Here is a 15,042-nt window from a genome sequence, read left to right on the forward strand (position 1 = left end):
AACTCCTGACCTCAGACCTCAGGTGATCCGCCCGCCCCAGCCTACCAAAGTACTGAGATTACGGGCGTGATCCACTGCGCCCGGCCTAGTTTTGTATTTTTAGTGGAGGTGGGGGTTTCACCATGTTGGTCAGGCTGGACTTGAACACCTGGCCTCAGGCGCTCCACCTGCCTTGGCCTCCCAAAGTGCTGGGATTTAGAGCATGAGCCACCATGCCTGGCCCCAGCCCCTTCTTTCTAAATTGAAGGAGACGTGATTTCTAAGGATGTATTAAGAAAACTAGGAGCTAAAATATTAAATCACACCTGGGATCTTTAAGCTTAATTCAAATACATAGAGAGGATTATATCCTCAACTGATAGACACTGTGCACTGTAAAGAGAGAAGACGAGTTAGTGTCCAGATCCTTTTTTGGGAGGTGCCGTAAGTATTTCAGCATTTTACCTGACTTTTTTTTCTTTTATTTGAGAAAGTTCATGATAGTTTTATTTTATTCCTTAAAACGTTTAACATAATCTGGGGAATATTTTTTGTCTTCTTCTGTCAAAGCAAAAAGCCAGAGATAACAGAGCTGCTTTACGCATTAATAAAGTACAGATGTCAAATGATTCCATGAAAAGGCAGCAACAGCAAGATAGCATCGATCCCAGCTCTCGTATTGATTCGGAGCTTTTTAAAGATCCATTAAAGCAAAGAGAATCAGAACATGAACAGGAATGGAAATTTAGACAGGTATGGAATTTTTGGATAATCTACTTTTTGAAGTTGCATTTTTATGTTTTGAGAGGGAGGTCTTTGCATTATTATTTTAGAATATAGTTCTTAGACCATGAAAATTTGATTAAGGATAGATTTGTTTCTCTTTTCAGTAAAATATATTTAAATTGATTTGGGAAGGTTATTGAAATATTATAAACAATATACTGCCCTAGGCACAAACGGAACATGCCATGATGAGTAATTTCTCTTCTTCAGGAATTCATAATCTAATATGGGAGCAATCTGGTAGCTGCTGACATCAAACAAATTAACTTTCTGTTGCTTTTTCCCCCCATGATGGTAGTTTTCTTCCTTAACCTAAATGTGATTGCTTTTTCTTTCTATTTTAATAGCAAATGCGTCAGAAAAGTAAGCAGCAAGCTAAAATTGAAGCCACACAGAAACTTGAACAGGTGAAAAATGAGCAGCAGCAGCAGCAGCAACAGCAGTTTGGTTCTCAGCATCTTCTGGTGCAGTCTGGTTCAGATACACCAAGTAGTGGGATACAGAGTCCCTTGACACCTCAGCCTGGCAATGGAAATATGTCTCCTGCACAGTCATTCCATAAAGAACTGTTTACAAAACAGCCACCCAGTACCCCTACATCTACATCAGATGATGTGTTTATAAAACCACAAGCTCCACCTCCTCCTCCAGCCCCATCCCGGATTCCCATTCAGGAGGGTCTTTCTCAGGCTCAGACTTCTCAGCCACCTTCACCACAAGTGTTTTCACCTGGGTCCTCCAACTCACGACCACCATCTCCAATGGATCCGTATGCAAAAATGGTTGGTACCCCTCGACCACCTCCTGTGGGCCATAGTTTTTCCAGAAGAAATTCTGCTGCACCAGTGGAAAACTGTACACCTTTATCTTCGGTATCTAGGCCCCTTCAAATGAATGAGACAACAGCAAATAGGCCATCCCCAGTCAGAGATTTATGTTCTTCCTCCATGACAAATAATGACCCCTATGCAAAACCTCCAGACACACCTAGGCCTGTGATGACAGATCAATTTCCCAAATCCTTGGGCCTCTCCCGGTCTCCTATAGTTTCAGAACAAACTGCAAAAGGCCCTGTAGCAGCTGGAACCAATGATCACTTTACTAAACCATCTCCTAGGGCAGATGTGTTTCAAAGACAACGGATACCTGACCCATATGCACGACCCTTGTTGACACCTGCACCTCTTGATAGTGGTCCTGGACCTTTTAAGACTCCAATGCAACCTCCTCCATCCTCTCAGGATCCTTATGGATCAGTGTCACAGGCATCAAGGCGATTGTCTATTGACCCTTATGAAAGGCCTGCTTTGACACCAAGACCTATAGATAATTTTTCTCATAATCAGTCAAATGATCCATATAGTCAGCCTCCCCTAACCCCACATCCAACAATGAATGAATCTTTTGCCCATCCTTCAAGGGCTTTTTCCCAGCCTGGAACCATATCAAGGCCAACATCTCAGGACCCATACTCCCAGCCCCCAGGAACTCCACGACCTGTTGTAGATTCTTATTCCCAATCTTCAGGAACAGCTAGGTCTAATACAGACCCTTACTCTCAACCTCCTGGAACTCCCCGGCCTGCTACTGTTGACCCATATAGTCAGCAGCCCCCAACCCCAAGACCATCTACACAGACTGACTTGTTTGTTACATCTGTAACTAATCAGAGGCATTCTGATCCATATGCTCATCCTCCCGGAACACCAAGACCTGGAATATCTGGCCCTTACTCTCAGCCACCAGCAACACCAAGGCCAAGGATTTCAGAGGGTTTTACTAGGTCCTCAATGACAAGACCAGTCCTCATGCCAAATCAGGATCCTTTCCTGCAAGCAGCACAAAACCGAGGACCAGCTTTACCTGGCCCGTTGGTAAGGCCACCCGATACATGTTCCCAGACACCTAGGCCCCCTGGACCTGGCCTTTCAGACACATTTAGCCGTGTTTCCCCATCTGCTGCCCGTGATCCCTATGATCAGCCTCCGGTGACTCCAAGATCTCAGTCGGACTCTTTTGGAACCAGTCAAGCTGCCCATGATGTTGCTGATCAGCCAAGGCCTGGGTCAGAGGGAAGCTTCTGTGCATCTTCAAACTCTCCAATGCACTCCCAAGGCCAGCAGTTCTCTGGTGTCTCCCAGCTTCCTGGACCTGTGCCAACTTCAGGAGTAACTGATACACAGAATACTGTGAATATGGCCCAAGCAGATACAGAAAAATTGAGACAGGTAAACACATTGTATGTCCTCAGTTTTAAGTGTATTATTTGAGGAAGCTGTTCATTTCATCAAACTGAGTAATTTCTACACAGTGGTTAATTTCTTATTTTTTTAATTCTGTAGAGTTTGTCATACTGCAAAAAAGAAAAATGAAATTGATGAAATTAACACCAGTTTAATTTATTCTGTATCTGATTTCAGTCTTCATGAATTCACATCGAATCCTTAAATATTGGAGCTTTGTTTTCTGATAGTTGTCTGGCAAGTAAAAGTACCCAAATCATCAAATTACTTTTCCTGATATATTGAAGAGTTAAATGTAACTGGTGTTTCATCAGACTTTGAAATATTACAGTAGCCACATAATGAAAGTATCAGGATTTAAAAAGCCACTAACCTGCCAGGCACAGTGGCACATGCCTGTGATCCCAGCTACTTGAGAGGCTGAGACAGGAGGATTGCTTGAGCCCAGGAATTTGAGGCCAGCCTGGGCTATCTAAAAATAAAAAGCCAATAACCCTTAAAAAGCCATTAATTACCACAAATTCCAGTGATTTTTGTTTCTTCCCATTTAGCGGCAGAAGTTGCGTGAAATTATTCTTCAGCAGCAACAGCAGAAGAAGATTGCAGGTCGGCAGGAGAAGGGGTCACAGGACTCACCCGCAGTGCCTCATCCAGGGCCTCTTCAACACTGGCAACCAGAGAATATTAACCAGGCTTTTGCCAGACCTCCACCTCCTTATCCTGGGAACATCAGGTCTCCTGTTGCCCCTCCTTTAGGACCTAGATATGCTGTTTTCCCAAAAGATCAGCGTGGACCCTATCCTCCTGATGTTGCTAGTATGGGGATGAGACCTCATGGATTTAGGTAATGCTTTTAATTTCCTGCCAAATTTAAATTGCTATTAGAAGAGGGAAACAGAGCCAAGTGTGGTGGCTTGTGCCTGTAATCCTAGCTATTGGCTGAGGCAGGAGGATTGCTTGAATCTAGGAGTTTGAGACCAGCCTGGGCAATATAGTGAGACCCCCCCCACCTCTTCAACTAATTTAAAAATTAAAAAAAATAAATATACAAATGAAGTTAGTATTAATCGGGAAGCTATTACTGCTTTCTATTTCTTTCTCCCCTCTGATATATATATAATCAGTTATTTTCTGCTAATGAGAGGTCATAGACATTTTTTCCCCCTCTAAGAACTCTAGAGACTCTGAAAACGTTACCTTTGTTTTTAAGTATTAACTGTATTAGCACTACCTTGCACTTTTAATGATGTAGTTTATCATACGACATCCTCAAAATGTAGCTATTCTGTGTAGGCAAAGCCTCCTACGATTTGATGAGACTTGTCCTCTCTCCAAATTTCTACCTTTTAAGTTTACATTCTAGATTAATTTTAGGCTGGGTGCAGTGGCTCATGCCTGTAATCCCAGTACTTTGGGAGGCCAAGGTGGGCGGATCACTTGAGGTGGAGTTCGAGACCAATCTGGCCAACATGGTAAAACCCTGTCTCTAGTAAAAATCAAAAATGTGCCGCGCCTGTGTTCCCAGCTATTCGGGAGGCTGAGACAAAAGGATTGCTTGAACCTAGGAGGTGGAGGTTGCAGTGAGCCGAGGTAATGCCACTGCACTCCAGCCTGGGAGACAGAACAAGACTCTGTCTCAATTAAAATAATAATAATAATAAATTTTAGAGATTTCTAAACTGAAAGGACTTTCCCTTTGGGAACTTTCCATGGTGAGATAGGGTTGTAAGTTAGTGGCGATGAATCATAAGAATGTTTCCTTTTTCAAAGTGGCTAAAGTCAAAGCCAAACCTATGCCCTAGTTATAATAAGGAAATAGTTCTTTAAGATATGCTTTTTAGTTTTATGTCTTTTAGTCTTATATCTACCTCCATGTTATATTCTTTTAGTTTCCTTTTCTTCCACCTTAGTTGTAATTTTTGCCTCTTGCTACATTTTGTATTCTGTGTAAGTTGCCTGTAATCTTTTTCTTAATTTCCCTTTTTTCTTCCACCTTATTATAATTTATGCCTCTTGCTATGCTTTATATTCTGTGTAAGTTGCCTGTAATCCTATCTAGAAGGAAGTACAATATAAAATAGCCCAACAATTTATTCATTTACTTAATCTCTATACATGAGGCCTACTCGTCTTTTTCTCTGACTATAAGTTTAGTCTATTCTGTCGTCAAACCTCTGCCTTTGTAGTCTCACGTACTGAGGCCTGTAAGTCCCTCAATAGGTATGAAGACCTATCTTAACTCAAACATCCTCCCCAAATCAGCTTTCTCCATTGAACCTCCCTAAATATAGATAAAAGAAACTCTTCCTGAAAAACTCGAGTAGTATTGTTCTTACCTCTAAACAATTGATTTCATCTGCTTGGTGGTTGTTCCTTTGTCTTCATTTTTGTTATCTGTTAAATCTTAAGCCTTTAGAACTCAGATATGGTGTTCGTTATAGGATACTTAGCAAAATCTTACTTGCATATTAGTATCTGTAAATACTTTTTAATGGCGATAGCTTTGCTTTTGTAAGTCATTGTATTTGGCAACATTAATTTTGTATCTACAATTTAATTGAAAACTTCCCCTTTTTTTCAACTTAACTCTAAATTTAACATAGTACCTTTTGCTTTTTTTATTTTTTATTTTTTTAAGATTTGGATTTCCAGGAGGTAGTCATGGTACCATGCCGAGTCAAGAGCGCTTCCTTGTGCCTCCTCAACAAATACAGGGATCTGGAGTTTCTCCACAACTAAGAAGATCAATATCTGTAGATATGCCTAGGCCTTTAAATAACTCACAAATGAATAATCCAGTTGGACTTCCTCAGCATTTTTCACCACAGAGCCTGCCAGTTCAGCAGCACAACATACTGGGCCAAGCATATATTGAACTGAGACATAGGGCTCCTGATGGAAGGCAACGGCTGCCTTTCAGTGCTCCACCTGGCAGCGTTGTAGAGGCGTCTTCTAATCTGAGACATGGAAACTTCATTCCCCGGCCAGACTTTCCGGGCCCTAGACACACAGAGCCCATGAGACGACCTCCCCACGGTCTACCTAATCAGCTACCTGTGCACCCAGATTTGGAACAAGTGCCACCATCTCAACAAGAGCAAGGTCATTCTGTCCATTCATCTTCTGTGGTCATGAGGACTCTGAATCATCCACTAGGTGGTGAATTTTCAGAAGCTCCTTTGTCAACATCTGTACCATCTGAAACAACGTCTGATAATTTACAGATAACCACCCAACCTTCTGATGGTCTAGAAGAAAAACTCGATTCTGATGACCCTTCTGTGAAAGAACTGGATGTTAAAGACCTTGAGGGGGTTGAAGTCAAAGACTTAGATGATGAAGATCTTGAAAACTTAAATTTAGATACAGAGGATGGCAAGGTAGTTGAATTGGATACTTTAGATAATTTGGAAACTAATGATCCCAACCTGGATGACCTCTTAAGGTCAGGAGAGTTTGATATCATTGCGTATACAGATCCAGAACTTGACCTGGGAGATAAGAAAAGCATGTTTAATGAGGAGCTAGATCTTCCAATTGATGATAAGTTAGATAATCAGTGTGCATCTGTTGAACCCAAAAAAAAGGAACAAGAAGACAAAACTCTGGTTCTCTCTGATAAACATTCACCACAGAAAAAATCCACTGTTACCAATGAGGTAAAAATGGAAGTATTGTCTCCAAATTCTAAGGTGGAATCCAAATGTGAAACTGAAAGAAGTGATGAGAATAAAGATAATGTTGACCCTCCCTGCTCACAGGCTTCTGCTCACTCAGACCTAAATGATGGAGAAAAGACTTCTTTGCATCCTTGTGATCCAGATCTATTTGAGAAAAGAACGAATCGAGAAACCGCTGACTCCAGTGCAAATGTCATTCAAGGATCCACTCAACTACCTGCTCAAGATGTAATAAACTCTTGTGGCATAACTGGATCAACTCCAGTTCTCTCAAGTTTACTTGCTAATGAAAAATCTGATAATTCAGACATTAGGCCATTGGGGTCTCCACCACCAACTCTGCCGGCCTCACCATCTAATCATGTGTCAAGTTTGCCTCCTTTAATAGCACCACCTGGCCATGTTTTGGATAATACCGTGAATTCTAATGTAACAGTAGTCTCTAGGGTAAACCATGTTTTTTCTCAGGGTGTGCAGGTAAATCCAGGATTCATTCCAGGTCAGTCAACAGTTAACCACAATTTGGGTACAGGAAAACCTACAACTCAAACTGGGTCTCTCACAAGTCAGTCTGGTACCAGTAGCATGTCTGGACCCCAACAACTAATGATTCCTCAAACATTAGCACAGCAGAATAGAGAGAGGCCCCTTCTTCTAGAAGAACAGCCGCTGCTTCTACAGGATCTTTTGGATCAAGAAAGGCAAGAACAGCAGCAGCAAAGACAGATGCAAGCCATGATTCGTCAGCGATCAGAACCATTCTTCCCTAATATTGGTAGGAATTTTCTTGAGTCTCAGCATATGTTACTGTGGGTATTAGAGTGGCATGCGATATGCTTATAAGATTTTATTATTAGAATTACAGTTGGAACAGAGCACTGAGTTTTTCTATTCCTCCTTGAGGGTTTTTGTTTTGTTTTGTTTTGAGATGGAGTCTCACTGTGTCACCCAAGATGGAGTGCAGTGGGGTGATTTCAGCTCACTGCAACCTCCACCTTCTGGGTTCAAGTGATTCTCCTGCCTCAGCCTCCCAAGTAGCTGGGACTACAGACACGCGCCACCATGCCTGGCTAATTTTTGTATTTTTAGTAGAGGTGCGGGGTTTTACCATGTTGGCCAGGCTGGTCTTGAACTCTTGACCTCAGGTGAGCTGCCCGTCTTGGCATCCCAAAGTGCTGGGATTACAGGTATGAGCTACCATGCCTGGCCCTCCTTGAGCTTTAAAATGAAAGCAGTTGGCTGAGCACAGTGTGGCTCATGCCTGTAATCCTAGCACTTTGGGAGGCCAAAGCACGTAGATTGCCTTATCTCAGGAGTTCCAGACCAGCCTGGGCAACACGGGACATGGATGAAGCTGGAAACCATCATTCTCAGCAAAATAACACAGGAACAAAAAACCATACACTGCATGTTCTCACTTGTAAGTGGGAATTGAACAGTGAGAACATATGGACACAGGGACGGGAACATCACACGTTGGGGCCTGTCGGGGGTGGAGGGCTATTGGATGGATAGCATGAGGAGAAATACCTAATGTAGATGACGGGTTGATGGGTGCAGCAAACCACCATGGCACGTGTATACCTGTATAACAAACCAGCACATTCTGCACAAGTATCACAGAACTTAAAAGTATAATAATTTTTTTAAAAACCCAAAAAATTAGCTGCGAATAGCAGTGCTCGCCTGTAGTCCCACCTATTTGGGAGGCATAGGCAGGAGAATGGCGTGAACCTGGGAGGTGGAAGTTGCAGTGAGGCAAGATGGCACCATTGCACTCCAGCCTGGGTGACAGAGCAAGACTCCGTCTCAAAAAAAAAAAAAGAAAGCAATGAAGAGTTTTAGATTCTTTCCAGGTAAATTAAGAGATTCAAAACTGGGTTACAAACTTCCCTCAATTCTATTATTTATGGAATTGTTTAATAGAAACTAGTTGTCTCCTTAGTTCCTACATTCCAACCATTGTTGCCATATGTTTTCAGTCATGGAGGGATGAATTTAAGAAAATTATGATAGAAATAAAGCTTTTTGGCCAGGCGCAGTCGCTCAAGCCTTTAATCCCAGCACTTTGGGAGGCCGAGACGGGCAAATCACGAGGTCAGGAGATCGAGACCATCCTGGCTAACACGGTTAAACCCCGTCTCTACTAAAAAAAATACAAAAAACTAGCGGGCGAGGTGGCGGGTGCCTGTAGTCCCAGCTACTCGGGAGGCTGAGGCAGGAGAATGGCGTAAACCCGGGAGGCGGAGCTTGCAGTGAGCCGAGATCGCCGCCACTGCGCTCAAGCCTGGGTGACAGAGCGAGACTCCGTCTCAAAAAAAAAAAAAGAGCTTTTTACTGTCCTTTTGTGTATGACAAATGCTTGGCAATTTTTTGCTATATAAACCTCTTTAACTTGCTTCTAATGGTTTACTGATTCTAAAAACAACAGAAGCAATGCAGTCAAAATGCCTCAGTGCCTCTAAGAATAAGAATTAGCAATCAAAGGGCACATGTCTAAGCAACGTGTGTTGTTCTAAATAATAAAATTGATGTTCCATTTTATATATCCCCAATTTCATCATTTTGCTCCTTTTTTTTTCATTTAGATGCAAATAGGTTTTTTCTTAGTAGCTTCTTACTGTGAGGGTATACCCTTAAGAAATTGGTACATTTTTCTTTTAAGAGTGATAACTAATTTAGTAGAATTCCTTAGTATTGCAAATTCTTATTTGTGATGTTATATTTACTGAAGAAGCCATTCTGATTAGCATTGCAAAAGTTTGGATGAAAGGGAATTAATTGCATTGCTTTAGATGGTTGCTTATAATCTCCCTTAAATTTGATTTTTTGTTTTAATTCCTGCAGGACTAAGGTATTAAAGCATGATTCAACTAAGAACTACTGAGATGTGATTAAACCGAGGATAAGGTTGCCATCTCAGAAATCTGTAATGATTATTAAATAGTAAAAGTTTAAGAGCCTGCAAATTACATAATGCTTGTGATATTTGAATTAGCTTGAACCAATTACTATGAAATAAGTAACTTTATATTTCTTTTCTAGATTTTGATGCAATTACAGATCCGATAATGAAAGCCAAAATGGTGGCCCTTAAAGGCATAAATAAAGTGATGGCACAAAACAATCTGGGCATGCCACCAATGGTGATGAGCAGGTAGGTGGAGGGGGAGGGGCTGATGGTTTTTACTGGGCATCTAGACACGTTCATGAAATCATTACTAGTTTAAAAAAACACATACAGAAAATTGAAAGCCCTTGTTCTAGGAATGAACAATACTATTTAAGTTGTCATGGTATCAGCTCGATATGATCAGATATAAAATGCTATGCCAATGTAAGAAATTAGTGTAAGAACCAGTGTAAGAGCATTAGTCTAAAGGATGGTAAATGTAAAACATCTTAAAAAGATTTGGAAGATTGGATTTCCTGATTCCTCAAGGTATTTTAAGTTTGCGCTCTTTTAAATACTTTTACAATTGTTCATGTTAATTAAGATTTTTTTCAGTTAAGACACTGAGTGATTAAGGCAACTATAAATTCAGCTCTAAAATAAAAGGTTCCCAAACTGGTTTTGAATCAGAAAAATAAAGTTACAAGGAATAGATGAGAGGACAGTTGGAAGTTAAGAGTTACAGATTTTTGTCTTTTGTGTCTTAGGAGGAAAATAGAAATTATACATTAAATGAGACAATAGGATTTATTTCAATATCTGAATTTTTGAAATTATGCCCTCTAAGGGTTATTAACCACAGGGCACTGTTTCTTAAATTTTGATCATGGAACACCATGAGAATTATGTGGTAATTTTTTTTTTAAATGCAGATTCTTTTGCTCTACTGCAGACATACTAAATAAGAATATATGGAGATGGTTGCCTGTGTGTCTGTATTTTTAACAATCTTCTTGAATGAGGCTTATATGTATTACTAATGAGAACCTCTGTCAATAAAGCAAGCATAAAGCCTCAATTTAGTCTAATTATCTTGGTGAAAAACTTTTATATAAAAAGAAATGTGGATGATTATAGAATTGAATATAAAATTTGCATGAATTTAAGATGTATATACTTCAAAGAAATTTGAATTCTTAACGGTATAGTTCTGTTCAGTTGTTGAGATACTTTGGACATGGTTAAGAAGCATTTTGGAGATCAAAGTGTAGTAATAGTGGTTTCCAATGATTTTCATTATTGAGCAATACTTATTAACACTATTTGTCTATCATAGAGGTTCCTAACTGTTTTATGTCTTGAATCTTTTTGGATTCCAGTAAAGCCTTTGAAATTCTCAGAATGTTTTATATGCAGAAAATTAAAAACATAGTATTACAAAGGAAATGATTATACTTGAAATATAGTTATTAAAATATGATTAAATTTATAGTATATATGCTCCTTAATTAACAAATTAGCAATAAGCCATAATTTAAAAGTAATGGTGAATATAACTAATCTGTTAGGTGCCTGCAACACTTGATAGGAAAATAATCTGTCTTCTATTGGTGATAGCCGTGATACTGCTAATAATATTGTAGTTTCTACGTTTATTCAAAACAGAAGGAAATGCTGAGTTTTATTTAGCACTTAGGTTTTTTTTGCTTTTGTTTTTGTTTTTGAGATGGAGTTTTGCTCTTTTTGCCCAGGATAGAGTGCAGTGGCATGATCTTGGCTCACTGCAGCCTTCAGCTCTGGGTTTCAAGTGATTCTCCTGCATCAGCCTCTGGAGTAGCTGGGATTACAGGCATGTGCCACCATGCCCAGCTAATTTTTGTATTTTTAGTAGAGACGGGGTTTCACCATGTTAGCCAGGCTGGTCTTGAACTCCTGACCTCAGGTGATCCACCTGCCTCGGCCTCCCAAAATGCTGGGATTACAGGCAGGAGCCACCGCGCCTGACCAGCACTTAGTTTTAAATATGGACCTCAGAATTTGAGACCTTCCAGTATCTGATGCTCTTTCAGCATCGTGTGTCCTCCAGTTAGATACATTAGTCATGCATCAGGCAGATGGCTTTCCATTCTACTGACTGCTTTGTAGAAATGGAAGTGATAGTTCCTCCTTAGAGGAGTGTGATACGTTGAGTTAGCATGATAGACCATGTGTGGCATTTGGATTAGATCATTTAGACCAGACCTGTAGCAGAGGGTAGGGTGATAGATGAATGAAAAACCTGAGTAAAAAAACTAAAAACATATTCTATATCCTAATAGTACTTAAATAGTAATATACAGCATTTGGAATACATTTTGAAAATTGTATGTGTATCTTGATATATTAAAGCTTTTGATAATGCCAGGGGAAATATTTTCATGTCAGCAGTAATGCTTCTGTGAAGTTTTTATAGTTTTAATTAGAATGAGTAACATTTCTCTAAATAGGTTTAACCATGCAGACTCATCTTGGCCAGTGGTCAGTTTTTGATATGCTCTAAAATTAGATATAGAAATGTATGAAAATTCTTAAATTGGGAAATATCTTTTGTTTTAGAATATAAAATAGCTAAGCTGCCAATTAGTTTTTAATAAAGATTGGAATGAGAACACATTTTCTTAGAGTTTATGTTATAAAACTAAATCAATTTATTTTTATTCTGAAGGCTAGAATTCATTTTATAGTAGAGTGAGGCACATAATAGAGAGTAGCACCTCTAGAGTCAGCTTAGCTAGCTTCTTATTGCAGTCCTACTAGTCCTTGTGGGGAAGGTTACGGAATATGTCTGAATCTTACTTTCATCACAAGTAACATGAGGGTGCTAAGAGCACACACCTCATAGAGTTACAGTGAGGATCACATCTGCTCAGTACATGAAAGGTAGGGCTTTAGTGTTTTGATGAAGAAGAAATTGCTACTACTCTTCTCTGGAAGAGAAAACTGTTAAGCACCTAATATAGTTTTTAATAAACAATAATTTCTAAACACTCATAATTTGATACTTGTGTCCCCTGTTTTGACAGGTTCCCTTTTATGGGCCAGGCGGTAACTGGAACTCAGAATAGTGAAGGACAGAACCTTGGACCACAAGCCATTCCTCAGGTAACACTGCCTATAATGAGTCAGTCTAGAATGCACACTTTTCTGTTTTCTAGCAAACTCATGCTTTATAGTAAGGCCCCTGCTAGAGAGTAGTATTAGGTTTGTGCAAAAGTAATTGCGGTTTTCGCCATACGCTATTTGCCAGTGGCAAAAACCGCAGTTACTTTTGCACCAACCTAAATAGTAGCCTGAGACGACTGCCAAGACATATTATCAGCACAGCCAAAAATAACCAAAAAGACATTTTACTGCTTTTTAAACAAAAGACAAATTAAGATTAAAAAAATTGGCTGTGATTTCTGAAAAGGATTTATATACCTAAGGGTAAAAAGTCACTTGATGGGAAAACCAAGTGCTCAGGACTCTTGGTTTTACTTTTATTTACTTATTTTTAACTCCAGAAGGACATTTTCATGTCCTGCATTTTAGAATTAAACCCATTATATTTAAAATGTAAAACTTCTGTAAATACTGGAAAACGGCTGGGCCCAGTGGCTTAAGCGAATTATGAGGTCAGCAGTTTGAGACCAGCCTGACCAATATAGTGAAACCCTGTCTCTACTAAAAATACAAAAATTAGCCAGGCGTGGTGGTGCGCACCTATAGTCCCAGCTACTTGGGAGGCTGAGGCAGGAGAATCGCTTGAACTGGGGAGGCAGAGATTGCTTGGGTGACAGAGTGAGACTTCGTCTCAAAAAAAACAACAAAAAAAAAAAACTAGAAAACAATATGCTATATTTGTTTTTTCCCGTTTTTCTTTCCATCCTTGTTGAAAGATATGCTATATTCTTAAGCAGTATCTGGGGAAGTAAAACTCATGTAGTATTTTTGTCAATGATTTTTTTTTAAAAAAAGGGAGCTACCTGCTATAGTATATGTCCTGTTTTCTTCCTTGCCCTGCCAGTTATGCTTTAGATTTATTATGCTGATAATTATATTCTTCTCATTATTAAAAGAGGAAACAGAAACCATTTGATATAATGGGAAAAGCATAGCCTTTATAGGTGAGTTTTTAAAGAAATTCTAGTTCCACTCTGAATTTACTGTGCAACTTTGGGTAAATTCTTTAGCCTCTTGTTTTTTTAATCTGTCAAATGTTAAACCAACTGCTTTGCAGTATTGTGAAGATTGCACACAATACATTCTGGCTGCTAGTATAGTTTATAATTATTACCTTGTATACAGCTCATGTTAAGGAGAACTTGTGACAACTGGATAAACAGTTTTCAACATTAATTTGTCAGGTAATTATCAGGGACTTGTGAGATTAATAACTGCTTGTTCAGTCACCAGAAAGAAATAAGACTTTTAACTCAAAAATAAAACTAATTAAATACTTTTTAATTTTTTAATTTTTTTATATTTTAGGGACAGGATCTTGCTGTGTTGCCCAGGCTGGCCTCAAACAGCTGGGCTCAAGCGATCCTACTACCTCAGCCTCCCAAGTAGCTGGGACTACAGGCGTGTGTAGAAAATAAGACTGATATTTTTATTAACAGATTTTTCTTTTATATTTGTGCATGTTAGAGCCGTTAGTTTTTTTATAAATAACCATGCTGTGGAGTGGCATTTAGTCAGTCTGGAACTTGTGTTCGATTGAAGAAGAAACCAGGTAAACTTCATCAAAAAGTGAGATTTTTTATGTGGATCTCTAGCTTAGTGTTAGCAGTAATTGATTTGCCCTGTATTATGTTTCTGATGAATAATCCTTTACCTCAAGTATAATTGTTTTCAGCCCAAATCTAGACAATATAATAGTTCAGAGATAGTAGTAAGAATTCAGAATTAGGTTGCCACCACTGAATTCATTCTACTTTTTATAAAAATCAAAACTTTAAAAGATATCTTAGGAAATTAAAGGGTTTTTTCTTCCATTTCTTTTTCTTTCTTTCTTTTAAAGTTTTTTTCCCCCCTTTAACTGAAATGTGGAATAAACATATTTGTAAATTTTACTTATTTTAGGATGGCAGTATAACACATCAGATTTCTAGGCCTAATCCTCCAAATTTTGGTCCAGGCTTTGTCAGTAAGTATAAATCTAATAAGTTAATGTTTTCTGGGGATTGCTTGTCTGCACTCTATGTGTGCTGTTCTAAACCTGAAGTGAGTGTAGGTACACCAGTTCAAGCCCAGGTGCCCTCCTGTCTTATTAAACATCACTGCCCTATTAGGCAACTCTTCTTCAAGGCGTGTGTTTTCATTGCTTTTTTCACTGTGCATGAAGAATTATAGTTACAGGAAAGTATTTTAATACAGAAAAACCATCTTCCCCATTCTCTTCAATATTGTTGTTGCTGTTTTTGTATATAGATTGGGCACT

The 15,042-nt window shown here is 39.2% G+C and overlaps 1 protein-coding gene across 1 annotated transcript in view; it reads left to right on the plus strand.

Moving 5' to 3' along the window:
* Positions 1 to 15,042, plus strand: part of KMT2C (lysine (K)-specific methyltransferase 2C) — a 241,372-nt gene that overhangs the window by 191,616 nt on the left and 34,714 nt on the right. Inside the window, exons 34-40 of the mRNA XM_011984319.1 lie at positions 550 to 732; positions 1,113 to 2,993; positions 3,560 to 3,852; positions 5,647 to 7,463; positions 9,734 to 9,845; positions 12,644 to 12,722; positions 14,685 to 14,748. Of these exons, the coding sequence (XP_011839709.1) occupies positions 550 to 732; positions 1,113 to 2,993; positions 3,560 to 3,852; positions 5,647 to 7,463; positions 9,734 to 9,845; positions 12,644 to 12,722; positions 14,685 to 14,748 (4,429 nt within the window). The remainder of the gene's footprint in view (positions 1 to 549; positions 733 to 1,112; positions 2,994 to 3,559; positions 3,853 to 5,646; positions 7,464 to 9,733; positions 9,846 to 12,643; positions 12,723 to 14,684; positions 14,749 to 15,042) is intronic.

The sequence above is a fragment of the Mandrillus leucophaeus genome, unplaced genomic scaffold (genome assembly GCF_000951045.1).
Source record: "Mandrillus leucophaeus isolate KB7577 unplaced genomic scaffold, Mleu.le_1.0 Scaffold266, whole genome shotgun sequence".
Taxonomy (NCBI): Eukaryota; Metazoa; Chordata; class Mammalia; order Primates; family Cercopithecidae; genus Mandrillus; species Mandrillus leucophaeus.